General features: G+C 55.4%; 1 protein-coding gene and 1 long non-coding RNA gene across 4 annotated transcripts; one reads left to right on the top strand and one right to left on the bottom strand.

The window, feature by feature from the left end:
* Nucleotides 1-5424: 5424 nt before the first annotated feature.
* Nucleotides 5425-9231, bottom strand: LOC139439250 (uncharacterized). The gene is made up of 2 exons (XR_011649131.1): nucleotides 9153-9231; nucleotides 5425-6629 (listed from the first exon to the last, which is right to left on the bottom strand). It is a non-coding gene; the product is annotated as an uncharacterized lncRNA (long non-coding RNA).
* Nucleotides 8504-16250, top strand: LOC101431881 (synaptotagmin-15). 3 transcript variants are annotated; one of them, XM_058299435.2, is made up of 8 exons: nucleotides 8504-8797; nucleotides 9591-9777; nucleotides 10228-10370; nucleotides 11064-11359; nucleotides 12494-12664; nucleotides 13220-13340; nucleotides 14285-14464; nucleotides 15136-16250. In XM_058299435.2, exons 1-8 carry the CDS (start codon nucleotides 8791-8793, stop codon nucleotides 15276-15278), a joined length of 1248 nt encoding a protein of 415 aa, XP_058155418.1. In that variant the 5' UTR covers nucleotides 8504-8790; the 3' UTR covers nucleotides 15279-16250. The 3 variants fall into 3 exon arrangements, with proteins under 3 accessions (XP_058155418.1, XP_058155417.1, XP_058155416.1); XM_058299434.2 differs by having other exon boundaries at nucleotides 9402-9777; XM_058299433.2 differs by lacking the exon at nucleotides 8504-8797 and having other exon boundaries at nucleotides 8818-9777.
* The last annotated feature ends 11012 nt before the right edge of the window (nucleotides 16251-27262 follow it).

Raw genomic sequence — 27262 nt, 5'->3', positions numbered from 1 at the left:
ATTGGGTGCCTGCCTCCCACATGGGAGGTCCCAGGTTCAGTTTCTGGTGCCTCCTAAAGAAGACAAGCAGATGCCACAATAAGCAGACGCCATGTCGCGCAGACACCGCAACCAACAGATGCAGTCGCCTCAGTGAGCAGACACAACGAGCAGACGCCACAGCCGGCAGAGGACACAACCAGCAGAGGACCCAACCAGCAGGGAGCGGAAGCGGCTCAAGGGGCTGGGCACTCGTCGCCCAGGTGGAAGGTCCCGGGTTTGGTTCCCGGTGCGTCCTGAAGAAGACAAGCAGACAAAGGAGTCATCTCGGGGGTGGGTGTAGGGGATACATTTTTTTTTTTAATAAAGTACATTTTTAAAAAGCCGAGGCTGGTCTCATCCCTTGACTTCTCAATTAAGTGAGCCAATACGCTCCCTTTCCATTTCAGCTGCTTTGGGTTCGATGCCTGTCTCTTGCTCCCCAACAGGTCCTCAGCCCTGGGTCCTCTGCCAATCCTTGAGTCTTGAGGAGGCCATGAGTGGAGTCAGTCGAGACCCCCGCAGCAACACGCTTGGGGGAATGTTTATTATAAGAATGTGAAAGGATTTGAACCTGATTTGGGATTTGGAAAGCCGGGGAACAGGCGAGGCAGCTCCAGGCATGCACAGCTCCACCTCTCTGGTCCTGCCGCTGCCGGGCGCTTCCTACCAGCTAGCGCCCCCTTCTGACACAAATTCTGCTGCTTCTAAACTCCAAGGTCCCAGCTTCTCCTTGTGGCTTTTTTTTTAAAGGAGAAGTGAGTTTACGGAATAGTCACACATCAGGTATAAACTACAGGGTTCCCATACACGACCCCACCAACGACACCTTGCCTTGGTGTGGAATATTTGTTGCAATTGATGATAGCGCTTTTTAAAATAATTGTGCTATTTTTTTAAACAGTAGTAGCCAACATTTATTGAGACATTCTATTTTCTAAGCACCATGTAAAGCGATTTACCTGGATTATCTCGTTTAAAACACCCAAATCACAGGTCTCTGAAATATGTCCTGTTTTTTCAAATTTTTTTAAAATTAGAGAACTTGTAGGTTTACATAGAAAGCAGGTAAAAAAGTACAGCATTCCAGATGCAACAAGCAGATGTAACGAGCAGACATAATGAGCAGCGCAATGAACAGGGAGCAGATGTGGCTCAAACGATTGGGTACGCACCTCCCACATGCAAGGTCCCCGGTTTGGTTTCCAGTGGTTCCCAAAGAAGACAAGCAGACACAGAGTGGAAACAATAAGCAGACAGACGAGGGAGAAAAAAAATAAAGCATTCCCATAACCCCCCCCATTGTTGACACTTTGCATTAGTGTGCCACCTTTGTTACAATTGATAAAAGAATATTTAAAATAGTACTGTTAACCATCATCTATAGTTTATGTTAGGTATATTTTTCCCATAGACGGCTCTATTAGTAACACCTTGTAGTAGTGTCATACATTTGTTATAGTTCACAAAAGAATATTCTTATACTTGTACTATGAACTATAGTCCATTGTCTGCAGTCAGGTTCACTGTGTTGTACAGTCCTAGGTTTTATCTTTTAATCTTTACTCTAGCAACATATCCTCGTGGAATCTTTCTTGTGTCTGAATGCAACGGTTTGCTCGGTCGGTAGAGGTGGGGTCTGGCTGCGGACGAGGGGTCGGTCCAGCTTAGGATGAGGGGTCGGTCCCACTTGGGACGAGGGGTCCGTCCCACTTGGGACGAGCGGTCGGTCCGGCAGCAGACGAGGGGTCGGTCTCACAGGGGTTGCGCGGTTCGGCTGACGGGGTCGCCCGGCGAAGCCAGCGACAAAGGGGTCATCCGGAGAAGCAGGCGACGAACTGGGGACAAGGGAGGCCAGGCCCTTGTCGGGGGCTCTCAGGACTGGAGGGCGCACGGCAGAAGAACTACCGCGGAGACAAGGTAAACACGCAAGTCCACTTTACTGAGGGAGAGGCAACAGTTTTATAGGGGCTGGGGAAGGCTGATTGGTCGAAGCCACGCCCTGTTCTGATTGGTTGCCGGCGAAAGGTCAGTGGGCGGTACTGGACGGGGGAGGGGTGGTGGGTAGGGATTGGCTGTCGCTGTTGCTGGGGGAAGGGGCAGGGTTTAGGGATTGGTGGCTGCTGTTGCTGGGGTGGAGGGCAGACTTGAGTTTCCCGCCCACGCCTGGCTGTTGCTGCTGTCGGGGGAAGGGAAAAGGGCAGACTGGATTTTTCCGCCCACGCCTGGCTGTTGCTGCTGTCGGGGGAGGGGAAAAGGGCAGACTGGAATTTTCCGCCCTGCTCCTGCGCAGGGAGAAGGAAGAAGAAGGGTGCTGCCCCACAGGCATCGTGTGGCGCCATCCGGGAGGAGGGGCGACCGCGGAAGCATGGCTGCCGAGAAGGGGAGACCCGAGGGCACTCTGCGCCCATGCCGAGCTCCCTTCAAGGGTGGCGGTGGGCCCGACCAACCACCCTATTATGGGGGCAGCGGTTTGGAATAGGCCTACCGCAGCCGCCGCCCCTCGCCAGGCCAGCAAACCACACTTCAGCCCGAGGGGTGACCACATCTGAATATGTGTGTGTGCAGTAAAATACACACAACATAAAACTTAAACCACATTAGCCATCCTAAAGTGTACAATTCAGTGGCGTTAAGGACATCCGCGATGTGTGCAGCCATCAGCGCTTTCTAGCCCCAGAACTCAAGCACCTCCTGATGCATTTCCAAGCTTTCCACCCCTGCCCTGTTTCCCACTATTAACTAAAAAAAGAGGGATCCGATAGACCCGTCCCCTGTAACACTAGCGGAAAGCTCGCACGTGCCAGCCAGCCGGTGGAGCCATCCCCTGGGCCAGGTGCCCCTTGTCCAGTGACCCAGGTGTGGTCGCCCACGGGCTGCCCCCTCCGCCCGGCTGTGGGCATGGCAGGCCCCTGCTGCCTTGCCTGGTGCGGCTACCCAGCCCGTATGCTCTGGAATTCAAGAGGCAGAACTCCTTCTCGGAGTGGCTTGAGCACAAAGGGGACTTTGGCTCTTCTGAGTGAAGAGTCCAAGGTAATTAGACTTGGCTGACGAAGTGACAATTCAGAAAGGCCCTGCCCTGGTCCCTGACTTAGGCTCTCTTTCAAGAGGTGGCCTGGGCCGGTCAAGAGCTGGGTGCGAAACCCAGCTCGGCCCCTCCCTAGCCAAGTGGCCTTTGGCAACTCAGCCCTGGCGAGCGCCACTTTCCACCTCTGCAAAACGGGGCAGTGGCCTGGCCGGCTTGCCCGCCCCCATTCATCTCCTGCCTTGGCTACCGACTAGTCATGACTCTTCATTGCAAGCAGCAGAAACCATCTCACACTGGCTGACGGGGAGAAAAGAAGGTGATTGATTGCTGCGTCCAGAGGCTGACGGGCTGTCAGCACAGCGGTGCCCGGCTCAGGCGACGGCAGCTGGTCTTACTCCACCTCCCGGTGCTGCTCTGTGCTCCATGCTGACTCTGGCTCCACGTGGGCCCCCAACTGCTGCAGACTTACCTCCTTCCGCTCAGCAACTCCTGCAACAAAACAAAGCGGCAGACCCTCTCTTCCCTGAGAGAGCCCTCAAAGATTCCAGGGTTGGACCTGATTAGCCTGGCAGGGGTCACATGCCCCCCTGGCCAGGGAATGAAATGCTTGTGGGGGCCAGGTGTGGGCCGTGTGCAAACCTCCCAGATGGGGTGAGGAGGTGATGCTGGGAAAGGGAAAGGAGAGGCTCACGGGGTATCTGTGGACTGGGAGTGGGGGGAGAGAGGAGGAAAAGGGCGGCCAGGCAGGGGGCAGGGGAGCAGGAGAGAGCCGAGGCCTCTGGACACACTGGGGACCGTATTGTGGAGAAGAAGGGATGTAGGAAGCCAGGGCCCCCCTAGAAGGGCCAAGGAAAGGCTAGGATAGTGATGGGACAGACACCTTGCCACCTTACAAAGAGGCACCTAAACATGAGACACGCCGCCTTCCACGGCTTTCTCGGCGTGGCCTTTATCCTGCGCTGGCCTCCGTGTCCCTAAGTGATGGGAGGCGACGCAGCCCCGACGGGGGCTGATTCTTAAGGTTAATTGAAAGTGGCCTTTCTCGTGAGTCAGCCACTGCTCTGAATTATTAATCCATCACCTGCCGGCACACCCGGGCCTTCACGCCCTTGGACTTCCTGCAATCCTCCTTGGAAACGCTTTTGCAATGGAAATAGGACTTCCTCTTGGCCACGGAAAAGAGAAACTCTGTCTGCTGCTGCCTCCAGATTGCCCAGCTCCCAGAGACCCAGTAAGGAGCAAGATTGGAAAACAGGAAGCCGGGCCAGGGCTGCGGCCAGACCTCGCGGGCCGATCTGGGCTGTGCCCATGGCTCCCGGCAGCACAGCCTCAGGGTCTCCGTGGGGCAGGGGGAGGGGAGGTGGGCCACAGGGCCTGCGCTGTGGGCCTCGTTCACGGTCACCACCTCAGACAAGGGCTCCTGGAGCCCTAGTGGGCCCCTCGGCCAGGTCTTACGCTGACCACCCAGTGCTCAGTGGGGAGGAAAGAAACAGATGGGCCCGGTGCCAAGGCTAGCCCCTCTTCCTGGGTGGGCCTCAGAAGCCCTTTGCTTCAGTCTCCTTACCTGGGGAGGGTGCAGGCCTGCAGGGCTGACGTGCGGCAGGGTGGACGTCACGGCGTAAAGCAAGGCCACACGGCAGCACCTGGAACCTAAGAGCAGCTGGCAGGGTGAGTCCCCTCCTGCCCCCACTCATGTCGTCCAGCGCAGGGGGAAAGACGCAAAGTTCGGTGGGCGAGGCAGAGGAGAGAGAGGGACCCTCGCGCTCCGCTGGTGGGAATGATGCTGCAGCTGCTGTGGAAGACAGTCTGGGGGCTTCTCAGAAGTTACACACAGAGCTGCCATCTCATCCTGCCATCCCATTCCCAGGTTTGTCCCCGCAAGAACTGAGCGCAGGGACTCGAGCAGGGACTTCACCGAGGTTCACAGCGGCATGGTTCACACTAGCCAGGAGGCAGGGACAACCCGAGAGTCCATCAGTGCATGAGTGGATGGTGTGGTGTGGCCATAAAAGAGAATTTAGTTCTGCCACATTTTACAGCAGGGATGAACCTCGAAGGCATGTCACTGAGTAAAACAAGCCCGACGCAAAAGGACAAATATTGTGTGATCTTCCCTACATGAACACTCTAGCAATAGCCAAGTCGTAGAAACTGAAAGTAGGTTAGTGGGCACCAGAGGCTGGGGGAGGGGGATGAGAAGTTATTGTTTAATAGGTGCCAAGTTTCAGCTGGGACGATGGAAAAGTTTGGGTGATGGATGGTGGTGATGGTAGCACAACGTGGTGAATGTGATTAACAGCACCGGCTGGTACCCATGAAAGTGGTTAAAATGGGAACTTTTGTATTGCATATATGGTACCACAACTTAAAAATACACGTTTATTTTTAAACAAATCAATTTTATTGATACATCTTAATGAAGCATATAGTTCATCCAAAATGTGCAATCAGTGGTATTTGGCACAATCGCCGAGTTGTGCATTCATCACTTCAGTCATTATTAGAGCATTTTCGTGAATTTACATGGGCTTTTTTTTTTTTTTTAAGCTTTATTTATTTTTTATTTCTTTCTCTCACCTTCTCCCCATCTGCTCTCTGTCCATTCGGTGTGTGTTCTCCAGTGTCCGCCTGCATTCTTGTCAGCAGCACTGGGAATCTGTGTCTCTTTTTGTTGCATCATCTTGCTGTGTCAGCTCTCCGTGTGTGTGGCACCACTCCTGGGCAGGCTGCGCCTTTTTTTACACATGGTGGCTCTCCTTGAGGGGCACACTCCTTGTGCGTGGGGCTCCCCTATGTGGGGGACACCCCCGCATGGCACAGCACTCCTTGCACACATCAGCACTGCGTGTGGGCCAGCTCACCACACAGGCCAGGAGGCCTGGGGTTTGAACCCTGGACCTCCTATGTGGTAGGCGGATGCTCTATCAGTTGAGCCAAATCCACTTCCCCGAACATGGGCTGTAAACACAGCTCAGTGGGCTGCCTGGGGGAGCTGCCTGGAGACAGAGCCGGCAAAGTGAGCGCAGCTGAGCTGCACACCAGGCTGAGGAGCCCAGGCGGGCTGGTGGGTGCCCAGCAGGAGCGTTGGGGGTCAGGCTTGGACGACGCGGGTAGATGCGCATCAGGGCGCACAGGCCCTTCCCCTGCCACTCGGCACAGCCTTGGCCACGGAGACGGGGGAAGCCAAGCTGGATAAGACAGGGCCCCTGCCCACCGGGAGGAAGGGGCCGAGTGGCAGTCACAGGCCCCGAGTCCCATGTTCAGTGTGGTCACTGAGGGGCCGTCAGGACACCCAGGGGAGGTGCAGGGCCTCTGGAGGAGGAGCTGCAGGAGTCCATCCTGAAGGATGAGCACGGAGGAAGGGGGGGTGGCGCTGAGGATGTGGGGCGGGGAGAGAGCAGCCCTGCCAGCAGGAGCGTGGGGCGTCGGCAGGGCTGCGAGAAGGATGTGTCCAGGTGGGGGCGAATGCGGAGGGGAGCACTGGCTGGGAGGAAGGACGGGATCGGATCTGAAGCCCCGGGAGGCGGCCGATGCAGTGCTCCAGGTGAGAGGTGATGGAGGCTGGGCTGAAGGACCTGGGGTCCTGCAAAGGGCCAGAGGTGCAGGGGAGCTGGTGGGACTTGGGAGCTACCCAGCTGTGGGTGGTGAGGGAAGGGGGCCGGGGAGGGAGCCCAAAGGTCCGGCTTGGGGAAATGGGGGTGCCTGTCCCCAAGGTGGGGTCCTGGAAAGGCAGAATGTGGGGCTGGGGGAAGATGGGCATTTCCTTTGTGAGGAGCATTCATTACCCCACCCCACAACCAGAGCAGCCCCAAGTCCAGCCCAGACCCAAAGGTGCAGGAGGCTGGAGGTGGATGGATGCGTGCCGCATGGGGGTGTTTCCAGCCACCGTGCAGAGGCTGGAGGGGTTGGGGTCAAGGTAGCTGAAGGTTGCCACACAGGGGCTCTGTGGGTCCCCCTAGCTGCCTCTGTGTCTGGGATTGGGGCACAGGGAGAGGGGCGTGCAAATGTGTGACCTCACACAGCCAACAGGACTTTGCAGATGAGATTACACTGGATTATCCCTGTGGGCCCCATGGAATCACCAGGGACCTTGGATCATTAAAGGAAGGCAGGAAAAAGTGGATGTGAAGACAACAGAAGGAGAATGGGAGAGAAGGATTAGAAAACTGCTGGGGCGGGCTGGGGGGAGGTTGGAAAGAGCTGCTAGCAGCGGCCTCCAGGAGCTGGGAAAGGCACGAGGCAGCTTCTCCGTGGGCCTCCAGAAGGAGCGCAGCCTCAGCACGTGTTAGACATCTGGCCTCTCGAACTGCTTGGCTAAGGAACGTGCTGTCTTAATCCCTGTATTTGTTACAGCAGCAATAGGAAACTAATACTGGATCCCAGCCCCGATCTGCCTGGAAAGGTGGGGAAGACTTTGGGAGCCCAGGTCCCACTTCCAGAGACACCGTGCTAGCTTGTCACCTACTCGGCGGGCGGGGCGGGGTCTCCAGACACTCCAGCCAATCCTCCCCTGGCCCCAGAGGCCAGGTGTGCTGGGAGCGCCCACCGGAGAGAGCAGTGGGGGGGCCGGCGACGCCGCCCCTGCCCTCTGGCCGCCTAAGGCTCCCAGACCACAGCCTCGAGAGATAAGGGGTCCTTACCTAGCCACCCCTCCGGCCGGCGATCCAGGGCTCCGGAGGGGTGGCGCCCCACGCCAGACAGACGGCCTCTCGGGCGCCATATAGCCCTCAGGCCTGCGGGAAGCGGCCGCGGGCTCCGTCTTGCGACCCGGCAGTCAAGACAAGGAAATACCAAGACCACCCCCGCCCCCACGCACTGCTCTCAGCCCCCACGTACGGACGCCGCCCGCAGCCCTGCAGCGCCTTGGCCTGGGGACGCGGGGAGGGTGCGCAGCCCAGACGGGGCGCGCGGCGCCGGGGGCGGGCAGGAGACCCGCAGCGCCCTTACCTAGCCGCGCCTCGCCGGGCCTGCGGGCTGATGAACGGGCTGCGCTCAAGGAGGGCGCCGAGGTGGACAGTGGCCATCCCACTGGCGGGCTCGCGCGGCGCGGCCCCTGGGGCCCGGCACGGCTCTAAATGGCTCGCGGGAGCTCCGCGAGGGGGTCCTGTTATTAACCAGCCAAGGACACTGCGCCCAGAGACCCGAAGTCCTTGCGCCCAAGTCACGCGGCTGGCGCGGGGCTGGGGCAGGTGGAACCCAGGCTCAGGGTAAGCGTCTGCGCGGGGCGGCCACGCAGGCGGCGCTGGGCCGGGGCCGGGCGCGGAGAGCGCGCCGGGATGCGGGAAGGTTCCCCGGGCCCGGGTCGGAGCTGGGTTTGCCTGGAGGGGGCGCAGCCTGGTCCGGGGAGGCTCCGGGGAGGAGCGGAGGCGCTTTCCGGGACGTTCGGGCTCCGTGCCCGAGCGCGCTGTTGATTGAGGCGGGGAAAGGGTGGTCCTCGCGCCCCGCCCCGCCCCGGGCCGCGAGCAGTCCCGGGCGCCCTCGGCCTCGGCGGCGCGGCCCGGAGCCCCGCGGTCGGCTCCGTGCCCCTCCTGGGCCTCGAGCAGGGCCGCGCCGGAGCGGGGCTGCGGCCTCCAGGCGGCGGGCGCCGGGTGCCTGCCCCCGCCGTCCCCCCGCGGTCGCCGCGTCGCCGCGGGGCAGGAGCGCAACGAGGGACCGCCCCCCGCGCCCGCCCGACGGCCTTAAGAGCCCGCTCCGCGGCGGCGGCGGGAGGCGCGGAGACCCGCAGCGCAGGGCCGAGCTGCGGGATGGCGGGTAAGTGGCCTTGCCCTCCCCACCCCCGGCCGCGGGGCACAGCCTGCTCCTCTTCCCCGCCTCGGACCGAACTCCCAGTGGGGTGCGGGTTGGAGGAGAGTGAGGCCCGGCCCGCCGCGGGCAGCTGGCGGGAAGGAGCTGTGGGGTCGCGACTTCTCACCACCGCACCCCGTCCCGAGCCCCGGGAGCCCCACGCCCGCGCGGGACCCGAAGGAGGAGCCTTCTTGGCGCGCCCTCTGCCCTCCAGATCCCTCCAAAATGTCGGGGTGCAGGGGCTGGAAGCAAAGGGTGCGCCCCCTCCTCGTCCACACCCGGCCGCTGCCTCCCCACCCCCTACCCCTAGGTGTGGACTCACCTTGGAGGAGCGCTGGGCGGAGGGGCGTGGGCAGGTGTTAGAGCAAGTTAGAGAATTCCAGAATTCCCCAGGTTCCCGGACCCCAAAGCACAGGGCTCTGAATGCCGTCGGAGGGTGTGGTTCCCCTTTCCGTGAGTGCTGGGTGCCCCCTCCGGGGCGCCCTCACCGGCAGTGCTGGCAGGAAGACCGGGTTCTGCCGAGAGAAGGTTTGGTTTCTACTCAGAAGCACAAGGAAATGGTTCGTTTCAGCCAGAACCCCACGGCCAGGGCCAGCCGCTTTCCAGGGGAAGCCGGAAGAGCCTGCCTGGGCCCTGGGACCCCCAGGAAGATGGCTTTTTCCCTCCGAGAGCTGGCAGCGCCCCGGGGAGGCAGCCCCCCACCGGCCAGACCCAGGCGACCGGGCCCCCGCCGTCATCGTCCTGGCGGTTCTCTCCCCAGAGCAGGTGGCCCTGGTGGCCGGGGGCGTCAGCGGGGGGCTGCTGCTGCTGCTGCTGCTGGGCTGCTGTCTCTGGAGGCGGCTCTGCGTGTCCTCCTATGAGGAGCTGCCCAGCGCCCCGGCCACGGCCCCCGCCAGCGGACAGGGGGACACGCTCTGCCAGCCAGAAGGCAGGACCTGGCCAAGCAGGTGAGACCGGATCTGGGCCCCTGCCGAATGCCCTCTCTGGGGAATGGGGGAGGAGCCCCCCTTTACGGAGCCTTCCTCTGTGCTACTCCATGCTGGGAGCAGGGGACAGTGAGGCTCAGGGGACAGAAGTCGTAGTCCAGAAAGCATTCCTAGTGAGGGCGGAGGGGGGACCCTGAGCCGGGGCTGGCTGGCTCAGGCCAGTCAGGCCGGGCTCTGGCTCCAGCAGCCCACTGATGCTGGCAGTGTCGGCTGCGGCAGCGTGAGCGTGTGCACACACGCGTGTGCATGCGACTGTCCCTGCATGGTTCCAGAAGACGGTGCCCTGGCCTCCCCTGGCTCCCGCCGGCTTCGCCGCCTCCAGCCCCCGCCCTGCCACCCGCCCTGGGCTGGGCGCCCTGAGGCAGCACTGCCCACCTGCCACCTTCGGGTCGTCTCCCTGCCTCTGGACAGGCCCCCTGGGGTGCCATTTGTGGTGCCCCCCTCCCTGCGAGGCCGAGACTGGGTGCCCCTGCACAGCGGACCACGTGTCCAGGCCACAGAAGACCCCTGCCCAGCCCCGGCGCTCCTGCCCCACTCCTGCAGTGGCAGCCTGGGTGAGTGTGTCCCCAAGGCCCGCCCTCATGGGCCCTGGCTTTGGAACAGGGCCTGAGCCAGCCCAGGCCTGGCAGAGTCACCCGGTGACCCCTGTTCCTGGCATGCCAGCTCCCCGGGAGCCAAGGGCCCCCTGCCCGGGCTAGGCATGGCCCTGCCTGCTGCCTGGGAGTTAGCCCTGGTCACGGCTGATGGGGGGACGTTAGCCCGCTGCACACAATCATAAACTGAGGCTCCGAGGTCACGGAGTGACAGATCTGGCGTGGGAACCCAGGTGTGCCTGGGCACTGACCTGCTCGCTCTGCGGATGATAGGTCAGTGGGTAGAGGGCAGAAATGGCAGGAGCTGGCACACAGCATCCTCTTTGCTCCAAAGGCCCCCAGAGACCTCCCCAGGAACCACCCAGGGGAAAAAGAGAGGTGACACTGTATCATGGGGACATCTGGGCAGCATGGAAGGGGGCCAGGCCAGGGGTCGGCTCTGGTGGGAGTCAGCATGTGCACACTAGGAGGCTTCCTGGAGGAGGCGGCGCAAGAGAGGGAGGCAGGGCTTAGCCTGGAGAAGGGGGTGCCGTGTGGTCAGGAGAGGCCAGTGAATGGGCCAGCGAGGCTCAGGTGACGGGTGGTCCAGGCAAGGGGTGCCCGGCGCCCTGGCCGCCCTCTGTCCTGCCAGACCTCCCGGCCTCTCCGTTGCAGGAGACGTGCGAGGCGGGGGGACCATCAACCCGGAGCTGTACAGGCCCTCCGAGGACCGGAGTGAGACGGAGTTCCCCGAGGGCTGCCTGGGGCGGCTGTGGTTCTCGGTGGACTACCAGCAGGAGGCCGAGCGGCTGCGGGTGGTGCTGCTCAAGGCGAGCCGGCTGCAAGCCCCCTCCGAGCCCTGCAGCCCCCTCGTGAAGCTCCACCTGCTGCCGGACGAGTGCCGCTTCCTGCAGTCCAAGGCCAAGCGCAGAACCGCCAGCCCGCAGTTCGACGAGCACTTCGTCTTCCAGGTAGCGCCTCAGGGACAGGCCGGCTGCCCCCAGCACCTGGTACGGGAGAGCCCCCGCCTCCCGCCGCTAGCAAGGGTCCTGGAGGACCCACAGATGTGGGCAGGGGAGTGGCCTGGGAAGGGCCGGCTCCTCCCGTCCAGGCTGCCCGGAGGCGAGAAACAGCGTCCTGCTAAAGGCCAGGCCCTGGGGTCCCGGGGGGGCTCCCCGAAGCCCTGGAGCAGTTGGGGTTCCTGTGGGCTTATCCACAGAAGGCCGAGGGTGGGATCTCGCTGGCTTGGAAACAGCCCGGGCCTGGGCAGCGGAAGCGGTCACTCTCCACCCAGGGCCCGGAGCCAGGCTCGGCAGGGGCCTGGGAGCCTCAGCAGGTGACCTCTCCAGACCTGCCGAGAGGCCTTGAGCAAACGTTCTGAAGAGCTGAGCAGCCGGGAAGAGGGGTGGGGGCCTCCAAGCCAGCCTGCCGGGTCCCCAGGCTGCGAGCACCCGCGGGTGAGCCTGCTCTCCCTCCTCCTCCTTCCGCCCGTGCGAGCGTGGGCCTGCTGGCCGGCGCCGCCTCCCCGCACAGTCCTACCTACGTGTCTTGACCCGTCACTTCCCCCGCCCTGACCCCGCCCCAACTTGACCCTGGCCTCTTCAAGAGGAAGGGGAAGAAGGAAATCAGTATTAACGGAGCACCTGCTGTACGTCAGGAACCGCCTCGGGGTTGGGCCACCCAGAGGGTCAGAGCAGTTATCCCCGTTTCCAGGCGAGGGGTCGCGGGGAGAGCCGTGCCTCGCCGGGCTCAGCTAGCAGACACAGGCAGGGTTCTGAGCCAGCTCGGGCTCCTCACGCTGTCATCTGCAGGCAAACCACCGGGGCGGCGTCCAGTTCAAAGCCTGATCTTTGGGTCCGGGGTGGGCACGGCGTGGGGGCTGCAGCCAGTCCGTGGAGCAGGCTCTGAAGCCAGGTTCCAGCAGATGCTCCCACCCCCCTCCTGGGGCACTTCCCACTTGCCCGCTGCTCGGCGGGGTCCCCTGGATTTGGGGTGTGCAGGTCCCTGGGGAGGCACCCCTGACGGAACACACCTGTGTCCACAATCCGCCACACCATCTCCCCGCCTCCCCCGTGCCTGCCCCTGGCTCGGGTCCCCGTCCCCAGGTGTCCAGCAAGAGCGTCACACAGAGGGTGCTCAGGTTCTCCGTGTACCACGTGGACAGACAGAAGAAGCACCAGCTCCTGGGCCAGGTGCTGTTCCCGTTGAAGCATGAGACCCTGGCGGGCGACGGCGGCCGCGTCATCTGGAGAGACCTGGAGGCCGAGAGCCTGGAGGTAAAGGCCAGGGTCACCAGCCCTGCGCCACCCGTGGGTCAGCGCGGCCCTGGGCACCCAACAGGTGTGGCGAGGGCCCGGCCCCACCGGAAGTCCGCTCTCGGGGCTTGGGGAGACCGGGCGCAGGGGCGGGGCAGCCGGAAGCAGGGCCGGAGGCCTGTGGTTCTTTTGTCCCGGAGGTCAGATTACCTGGCGCAACCTGGAAACAGCCACCTGGGTCCACAGAAGTGAAAGGTGATCCCCAGGTGGACCAGCCACGGGAAATATTTACCCGCCACCCCCCAGGAAGGACCAGGGGGCTCCCCGGGGTCTTTGGAGTCCCACAGACCTGGGCTTGAGTCCTTGGCTCTGCCTTGGGCAGGTCCCTTCAACTCTCCCGGCCTCAGTTTCCCCATCTAGAAGGTGGTGCAGAGGCTTTGGTGAGAGGAAGGTGGGAGGAAGGCAGCAAGCACTCCCTTCCTGGGTGTCGTGGCGCCCGGGTGTGGGGGCCTGGGAAGAAGAGGGGCCGGCCCCCGCCCCGGCGGCCAGGGCTGTTCTTGTCCCGGCCTCCCCCAGCCTCCCTCGGAGTTTGGCGACCTGCAGTTCAGCCTCAGCTACAACGACTACCTGAACCGCCTGACGGTGGTCGTGCTGCGTGCCAAGGGCCTCCGGTTTCAGGAGGACAGGGCCATCGTCGGTGAGTCCCCCCACCCTTTCTTCCTGTGTGCGGTCTGGGGGTCTGGGCTGGAGTCCGACCTACCCCTTGGCCACCTGGCTTCTGCTTGCATACCCCGGGTGACGGTACGCTCACTATCAAGACCCATGCACACCCCTCTGGGGACACTTCTGGTGGGAGAATCTTCTTCCTCGTATTGACCCCAAGGCTGCTTCCCCTTGACCCCCACCGAGGGTTCTGACCCCACCCCTAAGACCACCACGTCCCGCCCCCCCCTTTCCCCACAGCAGCCCCCTGGCCCCCAGCCCTGCGCTGACGCACACCCACATCTGCCCTCCTCCAGGCCGAGCATCCCAGAGCTGCACCTCCCTGTCCCATCGGGGCGGGGGCCCTCCTGCTCACTGGCACTGGCCAGGCCAGCCCCGGTCCTCCCCCACCCTCCCAGGCACAGCTTTGCAGGAGAGGGGGCCCTGGCCCACCCCACCCACCCCACCTATGGGGGTCCCTCAAGAAGGGGTTTTCTGGCCACCTGTTGGCCTGGCATTGGGATCACTCTACGCAAGCTGGGATTCAGACTTCCTGCTGCCCACCTCAAAACCATCTGAGCCCCCCGAAAAATTAACTTAGCCCTCTGAATGAGGCTTTGGGGGGCACGGGAGCCTGAGGACCCAGCGGGCCAGGACCGAGCGAGTGCTCCCACAGGCAGGGATGGGGCGGTGCCAGGCTCTGCAAGGGCTGGCCCTGCCGTGGAGCGTCCTGGAGGCAAAGGGGAAGGAGGTGGAAGGAGCCAGGCATTTCCTCGGCCCTGGAGCCGTCCACCCATCAACCGTTTCCTCTGTCCAGCCCCCCTCCCCACCGCGGCAGCGTGTAAGGGGGACCCGGCGCCCTCCTCTCCAGACCCGCGGCGGGCTGGGGGCCGGGCTCCGCCGCCTCTCCCAGCCAGTGGCCTGCACTGCCCCCTGCAGGTGTGTTTGTCAAAGTGTCTCTGATGAACCACAACAAGTTCGTCAAGTGCAAGAAGACATCGGCGGTGCTGGGCTCCGCGAACCCCGTGTACAACGAGACCTTCAGCTTCAAGGCCGAGCCCGCCGAGCTGGACACGGCCAGCCTCAGCCTGACGGTGCTGCAGAGCTCCGAAGGGGACAGTAAGGCTGCCGCTCCCCCCACCCCCGGGGCGCAGGAGGGCTGAAGGCCCCCAGTGTTCCCTCTGAGTCTGGGACCCCCTGAGGGAGCTCAAGCTCAGGCCACCAGGGCTCAGAGAGGCTGGGATAGCACACAGCTTGCTAGCCCGGAGAGCTGAGCTTCGCCCGCAGCTTGAGGCCAAGGCTTGGCCCTGTCCATGGTACCAAAAAGAAGAGCTTGGAGTTGGCCTCTGGTGGGCGAGATGGCTGCCTACTGCCAGCCAAGTGACCCAAGGCCCATGGACCACTGGGTGCCCTGCATTTCCTGGGCCTTCCAGGCCAGCCTTTATGGTCCTGGGAGAGGGGAAAGGTGGGTGAGGATAGGGTTGAGCCCCCCCACCCCAGCCAGCTCTCCTGTCCTGGCTCTCCACCTGCTGTCTGGGGGAGCAGAGCCATCAGGGCATGGCCCGGGGCTCAGCTCCAAAGACCCTGGCTCCACAGTGGCGACTGGTGGGTGAGCGTCCCTCGTGTCCCAAACCGGTCTTTCTGGAGGTGTCGTCCTAGGAGGGCCCCTCGGGGAGCCGTCAGCTCACAGCGGGGGGAGGGCTTGCCACCTCCGCGGGGAGGCGTGAATGAGGGGGAGAAGTCCCTGGGGGGTCGGCGGCGGAGAGGATGACCGCGTCCCTCCTCCGCAGAGGGCCTCCCGCTCGGCCGGGTGGTCGTGGGCCCCTACATGTACGCCCGCGGCCGAGAGCTGGAGCACTGGAACGAGATGGTCAGCAAGCCCAAGGAGCTGGCCAAGCGCTGGCACGCGCTCTGCCGCCCCGCCGAGCCCTGACGGGCCGGGAGCCTCGTGCCCGCCTCCGGAGCCCGCCGCTGCCCACGGCCCTCGGGGCTCCCCCATCTCCCCGAGCTCCCGGTGGAGGCAGGAGCGCTGGCGTGTAGGAGGGCAGAGGGGGAAGAAAGCCCTGCAGCCTTCCCACCACGCTCCAGCTTCCCCCCCGCGGGGCTGTGTGGATGTGGACGCCCAGCCCCGCGTCCCCTGATGTGGACCCGGCGCTCGGGCGTGTGGAGTGAATATTCTGTACACTGGCGTTAGCATAGCTGTATAGTCCGGATGCCCCTGCAGGGTGAACTTCACCATCTAAAGCCAATGGCCTGTGGAGGCTAAGCTTGCATCTTTTAGCGGCATAGCAGAAGAAACAAACTTCCCTGGAGGAAGTAATAGGGAAAATGTCCAGAGCACAGACTTCAGCAAGTCCGCGATAAATGCATATTCTGAGAATTGGTTCCCATTTCTCCGAGCTGCGTGTGTAGAAGAGGGTCTGGGCATTACCGCTTGCCCACTCGGTATCGGAGGGAAAGCTCCGGAGGAATGAGACTTCCGGCTGCAGAGCCTGGCGGAGAAAGCAGTGAGCAGCCTACCTCCAGCGCCCGGTGGTGGGCTGGGCTGCTTCTCCTGGGCAGCAGGACGCAGCTTCTGGGGCTCCGCCTTTGGGCAGGAAATTGTGAAAGCAGGTGGTCAGAATGTTAGCCCAGAGGGCCGAGAGCATTCCCTAGAAGAGCCCCTCCGTGGCTGCTTCGGGGTAGGGGAGGTGGGAGATGCATGGAAGATGCCAGTTCCTTCAAGTCACGCTCAGCTCCCTGAAGCTGGGCTGGAGGTCAGGAGCAGGGACAAGGTAGCCTGCCCGCCCCTGTTGCTGGGACAGGCCGTTGGTGTCTTCCCCTTACCACCGCTGGGCTCGGTTTCCCCTTGGCCGGAGCAGAGCGAATGCATTGTTACTGTACCACTAAAAAAAGCTTGAAACCAGCATCGGCTCCTTTTCTTACTCAGCGAAGCACCTTTGGCAAAAGCAAGTCCTGGATGTTCCACTGAGTTTGGGCCTCTATGACCTCGCCCCTAGCCTTTGTCACTGATGCAAAATACCAGAAATCAGTTGGATTTTATAAAGGGTATTTTTGGGGGGTAGAAGCTGCAGTTACCAGACCATAAAGCATGTGTTATTTCCCTCACCAAGGTCTGTGGCCACGTTGGAGGAAGATGGCTGCCGGTGTCTGCCAGGGTTCAGGCTTCCTGGGTCCCTCTCTTCTCAGGGCTTGCTTCTCTCTGGCCTCAGCTGCTCTGCTTTCTACCATATGTTTACTTCCCAGACTCCAGTTCAAAACTCCAACCTCCCTTGTCTGTGGTGTGGTTTCTCTGTGAGTCCCCACCTACCAGGGGATGGGGGCCCAACATCCTACTGATGTGGCCCAAAGCCCTAATCATAATTTAATCACTCTCAGAGGAATAGAGCAGTTTACAAACATAATCCAATACCTATTTTTGGAATTCATAAACCATATCAAACTGCTATACTCCACCTTCTGAATTCCAAAAAGACATTACAATATTCAAAAGAAACCTTAAATCAGTAACAATGCAAGTACTGAGTCACATCACAATCAGATTAAAGAAATACAGTTTGTCTTGGGGCAAAGTCCCATCTGCTGTAGACTTCTGGAACTTACAAAACAATTTATCTGCTTCCAATACACAAATGGACAAAACATAAACATTTCCATTACCATAAGGAGACATTGGGAGGGAAACATGAGTCATGGGTTCTCTACAGTTCAGTAAACCTGCATGACCTACTTCAATTAGATGTTGAAGTCTGAGAGTCATTCTTAAGACTATGATTTCTTCTCCCTGGGGCCACATGGGGACACACCCTTTCCACAGGCTTGCCCAAGGGCCATTTCCTTGGTTCCACGCTCATCAAGCATCAGGGTGTCAGCCAAACTCCAGACCCCACCCTCCAAGAGTGTTGTGGCGATTGCCACACTTGACCCAATCTTTGGGTAAAGTCTCAACCCCCCTTGTACAGGGAGTGAAGGTAACATCATCCCTAACTCTGGCATACAGGCCCAACCCTCTCAGAGCAACGAGTAACCCATGGGGGACAGCCTGCCCCTTTCAGGCCTCTGGGGCACCAACCCAACCTCCCTAATCCGTGGGGAATGCCCTCCACCCTCCCTGTACCCTGGAAAGTGCAAGGCCGGCCCTCCCTGAACATTGGCCGGCTGGGAGCGTCCACCCTCTTCAGGTGCCAGGGCAACTCGCCCTCCCTGGACACATGGGTAGGCTCCTCTCTTTGCCCGAGGAGATGTCTTACTTCCATATCTCCGCTTCCCCCGTTTTCCTCTTGAAGTCATTGCCCCTTCAGTCTCTCCCTTCCATGTCCCTTGTAGTTCAAGCTGACAGTGGTTTTGTTCATACATCTCTCTGAAAAAACTTGGTTTGGCATGCAAGAAGCTGGGGGCCAAGCCACAATATAGTAAGACTTTCCACAAGTCTTTCCTAGCTAACTGCATCTTCAATCCTGATTTACAAGTTCCAAGTTTAGTTAAGTCTTCAAATGGGGCACTATCATCTGGGGACTTGATTTCCAGAGGCTTGGAATTTCCAGAATCAGTTTTTGTTTTCTTTGTGCCCAACAGTTCAGTCCTCAGCTTCTCTGTCTCATCTAGCATTTTGCAATAAGCTGCAAGGAGAAGCCAAGGTGCATTCTCTGAGTTTACTTTGGAAAATTCTTCAGCTAAATGCCCAGGCTCGCAATTTTTAAACTCTTCTTTCCACATAACATCAGAAGCAAATCTTGCTAAATTCTCTACAACTTTAAAACACAGATTACCTTTCCTCCAGTTTCCAATAATAGTTTTATCATTAACTTCTAAGGCCTCATAAAAGATCTCTTTAGAGTCCATATTACCATCAACAGTCTCTTCAAAGCAATTGAGGCTTCTTCCATCTAGCATCTCACAATCCCTCGGGAAAAAAAAAAAAAACCTCTTACCCTTTTATAAAACCATTCCAGCTTTTTTGATAATTGCAAAAGCACAACCACACTTTCCAGTATCAAATTTTGTATTAGTCAGCCAAAGGGGTGCTGATACAAAATACCAGAAATCAGTTGGTTTTTGTAAAGGGTATTTATTTGGGGGTAGAAGCTTACAGTTACCAGGTCATCCAGCATAAGTTACTTCCCTCACCAAAGTCTATCGCCACATGTTGGAGCAAGATGGCTGCCAGCATCTGCAAGGGCTCAGGCTTCCTGGATCCCTCCCTTCCCAGGGCTTATTTCTCTTTGGGCTCAGCTGCTCTGCTTTCTCCACAAGGCCAGCTGTAGACTATCAGGTGAATGGCTCTGTCTCACTCCCTGGGGCTTGATTCTCTCCAGGCTCAGTTGCACTGCTCTGCTCTCTGACATGTGTTTACTTCCCAGGCTCCAGCTCAAAACTCAACCTCCCCTCTCTGTGATGTGGTTTCTCTGTGAGTGCCTGTCCACCAAGGGGCCGGGGACTCCATTTCCTGACCTGGCTCATCAAAGCCCTAATCATAATTTAATCACACCCAGAGGAACAGAGCAGTTTACAAATATAATTTAATATCTATTTTTGGAATTCATAAACTGCTATGTGCGGTGACCCTAACTTTCATTCCTGAAGATTCTTGGCCATCGTTAGTCTTGCTTGGATTGGGTTGTTGGAAATTTCCATTGACTTTAATCACAGGACATGGCAGTACTAAGAGACCTCTTAGGGAAGTAGATATGGCTCAAGTGATTTAGCTCCCACAAACCACATGGGAAATCCCAGGTTTAGTTCCCAGGGCCTCCTAGAGAAGACAAGAAACTTGACAGTGTGCTGGGGTGACAGGCAGGCATGGTGAACTGACACACCAAGATGACACAAGAAGAAGACACAACGAGGAAAGACAATGAGAGACACAACAAAGCAGGGAGCTGAAGTGGCTCAAGTGATTGGGTGCCTCTGTCCTGTATGAAAGTTCCCAGTCTTGGTTCCCAGCACCTCCTGAGGAGGAGCCAAGCAGACACAGAGCACACAGTGGATGGATGCAGAGAGCAGACAGTGAACGCAAACAATGCCGGGAGGAGGGTGAGAAATAAATAGAATAAATCTTCAAAAAAAAAATGCCCTAGAGGATCTCCTGTATTCCAGGCAAACTCTTCTTTACCCTCATTGTGTAGATGCAGTCCTATTTCCCCTTGATAATCTGGGTTAATCACCCAGCCAGTGCAGTAATTCCCTTTGCCTGTTGATTCAGAGGCACAGGGAGCCCAAAAGGGCGGGGTGACCGTCTTAACTTCCAGTCCTGTTATTCTCTGTGTCTGTAATTCAAGAGTTCTAGTTCTAGTTCTAGTTCATGTGAACTAGAATGCTTCTGCTTATAGAGATCAAGTAGGAATTTAGTGGACTGCCCACCTATTTCACTTCTAGGCACCCCATGACCTACTAGCTAATGCCATAACCGTATGTGACTCAGAGTCTTCTGACTGCTGCTTTGAGTCTGCCTTTCTTTGTGGTAGCCTTGCCCACTTTTTTCTGGCGATTAACTGCCAATACCTGACTTTTCCAACCCAAGATCTCATCATCCCCATAATGTTTAACGATTCTAGTTCCATTACAGCAGTTCCTACCGTAATATCTGTATTGCAAAGAAGAGGAACCAGCGGCCTCTTCAAGAAGGAGTTAATCTTACAAATCGAGTCCTCGGAGTCCTGGTTAAAGGTGTGTCCTCTGGACATTCCTGGGGTGGGTGGGCAGCTCTCATAATGGTAAATCCATTCTAGCTTTCCAGTCTCTCTAAGGTTGGAATCCTGTCTTCTACTGTATGCCAAGGCAAATTGGGATCTCAACCTCAGACGTGCTAGGCCATCTTTTGGTCCATGTTTCAATCAGTCACCCAAACTGTTAGGGCTCTTTCTAACCCCTTGAGCTACAGCACTGAGTCCAAAATTTCTGCTTAGTGGGCCCATGTCAATAAATTCATCCTGATACAACCTTATATTCCTTCCAACATTATCACATACCTTTAGTATCCATTCCCACACATATTCCCCTGGTTTCTGTCTATATAAATTGGAAAACTCATGCAGTTCTTTGAGTATAGTGTACTTCTTCATGGGTCACACTTTGTATTTTGCCTTTGGAGGCTTGTTGTGATTTTAGTCTACTAACAGGTCTTTTTTTTTTTTTTAAGATTTATTTATTTATTTATTTATTTATTTCTCTCCCCTTCCCCTCCCACCCCGGTTGTCTGTTCTCTGTGTCTGTTTGCTGCGTGTTCTTCTTTGTCTGCTTCTGTTGTTGTCAGCAGCACAGGAATCTGTGTTTCTTTCTGTTGCGTCATCTTGTTGCATCAGCTCTCCATGTGTGCGGTACCACTCCTGGACAGGCTGCACTTTCTTTCGTGCTGGGTGGCTCTCCTTACGGGCGCCCTCCTTGCACGTGGGGCTCCTACACGGGGACACCCCTGCGTGGCAGGGCACTCCTTGTGCGCATCAGCACTGCACATGGGCCAGCTCCACACGGGTCAAGGAGGCCCGGGGTTTGAACCGCGGACCTCCCATGTGGTAGACGGACGCCCTAACCACTGGGCCAAGTCCACTTCCCCTACTAACAGGTCTTGAAGACAAGAAAGGTGGTGGGGGTGAGTAAGGAGAAGGATTAGAAATGCCTTGTGCTTTCCGCAGTTGTCGTCGTGGGGGCCGCCGCAGGAGCCTGAGGTCCCTGAGGGCCAGGCCACCCTTCCCCGGGCCCACCGTGGGTCACGTGCAAACCCGAGGGAGATGGGTCCCAGGCTCACTGCAGGATGTTGAAGACTGCAGCATCCTACCATGAGGTGTAAGGTTGCAACTCTGAAGGGGGTTCCCAGTGTGATCAACCAAGGACTCTGCTAGGAGCAGTACTGTCTGCCACAAGGTCTCAGAGAAGGGAGTGCTAGAGAACAGTTGGTCAGGCAGAGAGATTCCATTGGCAGCACCCGCTCAGCCCAAGAGATAAGAGATTACATCCTCAGGCAGGTCATCTGTCTGTGACAGGGGCAGGATTTGAAGTCCCATCATCCATTCGGACCATGAGAAGTGATAAGCCATTACCATCTGGACCAGCGTGGCTGGCACATCCTCCACTTGCACTGAGTACCTCGCAGCCGTTCTTACCAACACAGCCAAGAGAAGTTTGAAACTTTCTGGGTCAGGCATGTATAGTATCACCCATTAGATTCTGTCATTGTTCTTGCCAGACTGCCAAAGAGCTTCTGAAATATGAGTTTTTTTTAAATGTATTTTTAAAGGTAAATATATTTTAGTTGTAAGTAATTTTGAGACAGAACCAAGGTCTTTAAGCAGGAAACTCTTAAATTCCAATTTCTCCTGAAATTGATGTACCCATGCAAATGTCCATGACAAATACAATAAAGAATTGTCTTTGGTTAAAAAAAAAAGGAAGGGAGGGAGAGAGGGAGGGAGGGGGGAGAGAGAGAGAGATACCTTGCAAGCTACTGACCTTAGGGCATTCCTTTGCATTTTCATCTGCTGAGACAGGACTCATCTTTTCAGGCAAGGGTTGGAAGGCAGATTCCTCAGGGCAGGGTAGAGGTTGGGCAGTGCATGCTAGAGTTTGGCTGGCCCTGGGGGCTAGCAGGAATTCCAGACTCTGTGGGGTAGGCCTGAGGCTGAGCAGTGCAGGCTTTAGGTTGGCTGGTAGCTTCCTCAGGGCTGGGAGGAGTCTGGACTCCGTGGAGCAGGCTGGAGGCTGGGTGATACAAGGTTGACAAGTGGTCTGCACAGAGCAGGCCACCACAGGTTTATCTGGCAAAGTCTCAGCAGAATTTAGGGTTCCAGTGTCCCCACCAATATCATCATCATCCCATACGTTCCCATCCCAATCCTTAGAGTTCCACTCCTTTCCAATGCCTTCACTTTAACAGCAGACACCCTGCGAGGTTGTGCTGCTCGTACAATGAGGTTCTGAGTCTGGTTTTCAGAGATCTACAGCCTGCGGCTGCATAAAAGATTTTCTTTCAGAGCACACAAAGAAACTTTCACATCATTCATGCAGCATTTAAGCTGCAAATTTGAAGACTTTGGCTCATCTCTTTCTTTTGTAACTATATCCAGAGTATCTAGGAGGACCCAGCTGATACCTTGTACCTTTTGATTTCACAAAACTCTGTTAAGGTGTTGGAAACACTCTCACCCAGACCCTTGCCTCTTATAAGCATGGAAATAGGGGGATCCGGTGGTGATATTTTGCATATCTCCATTGCCAACTCACACCATGGACTGTTAGTTGCCTCTTGATTATTGGAAAGGGAATCCTTAGTAACCTTGAGTACAATTAGAGTACAGAGTCAATTCCCAAACTCCCAGAACTACAGAAATCCCATGTTTAAGATTCTTTCCTCAAGAACCATTCCTGGTACCAAGCTGTATTAGTCAGGGTTCTCCAGGGAAACAGAATCAACAGGAGATATCAGTAAAGAGTATAAGATTTTATAAAATTCTCTCGCATGACCATGTGGGTGCACAAGTCCAAATTCCACAGGCAGGCTACAAACCAGGGGCTGTGATGAAGGCTTGACGAGTTCCCAGGAGACATTGGCTGTCCAAAGTCAAGCTGGAAAAGTCTCTCTGAATGCTGAAATCACTTCCCCTTTTAAAGCTTTCAACTGTTTGGATAAAATGTCACTCATTTCTGATGGCAGTCTCCTTGGTTGATTGTAGATGTAATCAGACATCAATGCAATAAACTCACTGGTGACTAAAGTCCATAAATTGCTTGTATTACAATTAGCCCAGTGCCTGCTTGACCAAACAACTAGGCACAATTACCTGGCCGAGTTAACACATTAGCCTAACCATCACAGTTGGTAAGTGTCCCCTTTGCAGGACAGAGTGGACTGGTATCTGACTCATTCTTGGAAAATCTAAATGGCAAGAGGCCAGAAGGCTCTCTGCTCTGATGGCATCTTAGTTTTCCAGGGCTCTGTAACAAAATGCCATAGACCAGGTGGCTTAAACAACAGAAACGTATTCTCTCTGTTCTCTGAGGGTTAGAAGTCCAAAGTCAAGGAGTCAGCAGGGCCGTGCTTCCAGGTGTTTTCCTTGGCTTCCAGTGGGTGATCAACACCCATGGTGGCATCACTCCATCTCGAGTTCGTCAGGTGGCCTTCTCCTCTCTGTCCTCTGGCTGCGTGCAAATTTCACCGCTTTACGAGGACACCAATCCTATTGGATAAGGGCCCACCCTAATCCAGTTTGTCCTCATTTGAACAGATAACATCTTCAACGATCCCATTTACAAATAAGTCCACATTCACAGGACTAGGGGCTAGACTACAATGTATCTTTTAGGGGACACAATTCAAGTTAACAGACTGGAATGACAAAGGGGTTGCTCTATTGGGCTGGCCTGTGTCTGCAGACATGGGTGGGGGTGGGGCACAGAAGTACATCTTGTGGACCAGAGAGAGGTGGCCTGGGGTTGTCTCAAATCCTGTCCAGGGTGACCCCGGCAGAAGGAAGCAAGCAGCAGACTGTGGGTGCCGGGGGGCTAAGCAACCAGCTGGAGGAAATGTTACAGCTGGTGAATCCACCAGGATTTAGTGGGGAAAACAGAAGCTAATCTAGGGGATTGAGCAGAAAGGGTGTTTTTGTTTTTTTTTTGTTTTAAGTAAATGTTTTCTTGAAGGGTACCGTACACACAGAAGGAAACACAAAACATAACAAAGAGTCCAGTGTGGAAGACTCTGTGTGACCAACACTGATGTCAGGAAGGAAATATTACCACCCCAGAAATCCCCTTCATGGCCCCCCATCTTTACCCACATCGAGGAACCACTAGGCTTACTTTTAAGGCTGTGGATTAGTTTTGCTTGGTTTTGATCTTCAATAAAAGGAAACATACAACATGTACTCCTCTGTATCTGGACTCACTATGTTTGGGAGAGATGTCTGTTTCATTGGGTCATTGTAATTTGTTTCGTTTTGTTTTTTTCTCATTTCTGTACAGAACTCCAGGATATAAACATACCACCATTTTCTTAATCCATTCTACTGGAGGTAGACATTTGGGCTGTTTCCGGCTTTGGGTTATTATGAATATTGCTGCTCCAAAAATATTTGTCCATAAATTTTTGTTGAACATAGGTATGCATTTCTCTTAGGTTTTTCTACCCAGTTGTTGGGTCACAGGGATGAGATGCTTCCAAATTGTTTTCCAGAGTGGTGGTACCAATTTATACCCCTATGCACGGGAGTTCCACTGCTTCCCCATCCTTGCCAACAGTTGGTGATGTCCGTCTTTTTGTTTTAGCTATTCTGGAGGGTGAGGAGTTGTATATCACATTATGACTTTACTTTGTGTCTCCCAGACACTAATAAGTATACAGCATTTTTTTTCATACATTTGTAGGAATTTGGATACCCTTTGGCCCATTTTTAATAGATTCTCTTTTTTCTTACTGATTCATAGGAATTCTTTATATATTTTGGATAAAAGTCCTTTGTCAGATACATGTATAGCAAATTTCTTCTCTCAAGTCTGTGGTTTGCCTTTTCACTCTTAATGTGAATGCTTCTTAATATTTCTTAATGTTTGATGAACAAATGTTCATAATTTTCATGTAGTCTAATTTATCAAAATGTGCTCTATGCTGGCACCATTTCCTGTGCTCATAAAGAAATATTTGCCTCTTCCAAGGTCAGAAAAATACTCTCCCAAATTATCATCTGGAAACTTTTGTTTTACCTTTTTTGTTTTCTTGTTTGTTTAATTTTTAATTTTTTAAAAAGATATTTAGATGACATAAATGTCACATAAACAATATAGGAGATTCCCATATGCCCTGCCCCTCCCATGGCCTACATTTACTCCCATTAACAACATCCTTCATTAGTGTGGTACATTCATTGCAATTGATGAACACATTTTGAAACATTGCCACTAAGCATGGATTAGAGTTTACATTGTGGTTTACCCTCTCTCCCACACAATTCTGTAGGTCACAGCAAGATATATAATGGCCTGTATATCTGTCATTGCAATGTTATTCAGGACAATTCCCAAGTCCTGAAAATGGCCCTGTATTACAACTGTTTGTCCTCTCCCTGCCCTCAGAACCTCCAGTGGCCACTATCTCCACAATGACATAAGTTCTTCCAGTGCAAGAATCACAATAAGTCTATATAGTAGAATACCAGTAAGTCCACGCTAATCCATAGTTCATTCCCCATTCCTGAGGATTCTGGGATGGTGAAGCCCATTCCACCTCTAACTGGGCGGCGGCTTCAGTTTTATACAGCGGGTGGATGGGACTCTCTTGCTTGCAGTTGTACAATCTCTCGGCTCCCTGGTGTGGTGGTTGTCCATCATCAGCTCCTTGTTAGTTGTCCTGGGTGAGTCCATTGGACTGGAGAGTAGAGCATGTTTACTTTTCACATTCAACTCTATGAGCAATCTAGAATTGACTTTTGTATATGATTTGAGGTAGGATATCAGATTCATATTTCCCCTGAAACTATCCATTTGACCCAGGATAATTTATTGAAAAGCCAATCTTTTCCCCACTGCCCTGCACTGTCAATTCTGTCATAAATCAAGTGACCATACATGTGTGGTCTGTTTTGGAGTTTTTTACTCTATTCCATTAGTCTGTCATTACACCAAGATTACATAGTCTTAATTACCTTAATTAGCATTCTAATAGGTCTTTATGCCTAGAAGTATAAGTTCTCCGATTTTGTTCATGTCTAAAATTGTCTCGGCTATTCTTGCTCCTTTGTATTTCCATAAAATGTTAGAATCTGCTTGTCAATTTCTACCCAAAAAGTACTAGAATTTGGATTTCATTGAGTATAGAGATTAATTTGGGAATGATTTGACATCTTCACAATATTGAATTTTCCAATCTATGAATATAATCTGTTCCTTCATTGATTTAGGTCTTTTGTAAGTTTCCTTGGAACTGTTCTGTGGTTTTCAGTGAAATATTCTTGCATATCATTCTTTAGATCTATTCTCAGGAAATTCTTATTAGTTCGTTGCAAGTTTCATATTCTTTATCTCTGTGTTTGGGCTAATTTTGAAATACTATCCTAGTTTACCGATCAATAAATCTTTTTCCTGCTTAGTCTAATTTGTCACTAATCCATATATTGAGTTCTTAATTTCAATTATTGCATTTTTGCAGTTCTTATTTTCCATTTGATTCTTTCTTACAGATTCCAGTGCTTTGATAAAACTCTCCATTTTGCCTTTCGAGTCTATGTCTGAAAACACCAGTATCTGAGTCAACAGTGGGTCAGCCTACAGACTCTACCTCTCTGTCCCTTGACTGTTTGTGACAGGAGCTGCAAAGTTAGGTGGTACTCCATAGAGCTCCAGGGAGGAGAGAAGAAGTTGGGTGGAAAATTCAGGGTTGCATATGGGGGTGGCCTGAAGATGGGGACTGCAGGAGCCTCTGCTTGTCTGCCTGCCACGGAGGAGGAGGCTTTGCTGCTGGCAGATGCACTATTTGACAGATTGATACCAGTTTAGCATCCCATCATGAGGGTGGCCTGGAATCTGCACAGCCATTGGCCTGTTACGCATTTTTCTATTTTTCATTATGGAATTCTTTGCCCAGATTCCTGTAAGAGCCTGCAAGCACTGGCTGTTATAAGTTCAGAGTCAACAGAAGAAACGATTATTTCTTCTTGTCTCTGCTTTCCAGTCTCACATTTGGCAGCGTCTGGAACCCCGTTCATCAGTGTGTCTGGGAAATATAATTTCCAGACTGCCACTGCCAGAAAATCTAATAAAGACCTCTAGAGGGCCGAGGTGCTGTGTGCCAACCGCTCACTCTGGCGAGCCCGGGTCAAGGGAACGAGAGGGACGTGACCTGCAGAGAGAGGAGGCCCCTGAAGCCATCCAGCTCCTCTCGAGCTCCAGTGCAACCTCCCCGGCCTGTTTCGGTGCCCTGCTTCCTGCAGACCT

The sequence above is a fragment of the Dasypus novemcinctus genome, chromosome 6 (genome assembly GCF_030445035.2).
Source record: "Dasypus novemcinctus isolate mDasNov1 chromosome 6, mDasNov1.1.hap2, whole genome shotgun sequence".
NCBI classification, from domain to species: domain Eukaryota; kingdom Metazoa; phylum Chordata; class Mammalia; order Cingulata; family Dasypodidae; genus Dasypus; species Dasypus novemcinctus.
This window is presented reverse-complemented; position numbering and strand designations above follow the sequence as displayed.

Excerpts from the sequence above, each read along its gene's own strand:
- LOC101431881 (XM_058299433.2), top strand. The coding sequence starts at position 9,254 with ATGCCGTCGGAGGGTGTGGTTCCCCTTTCCGTGAGTGCTGGGTGCCCC. Across the intron at positions 10,371-11,063 it reads CTCCTGCAGTGGCAGCCTGG|GAGACGTGCGAGGCGGGGGG; the intron begins GTGAGTGTGTCC and ends TCTCCGTTGCAG. Across the intron at positions 12,665-13,219 it reads TGGAGGCCGAGAGCCTGGAG|CCTCCCTCGGAGTTTGGCGA; the intron begins GTAAAGGCCAGG and ends GGCCTCCCCCAG.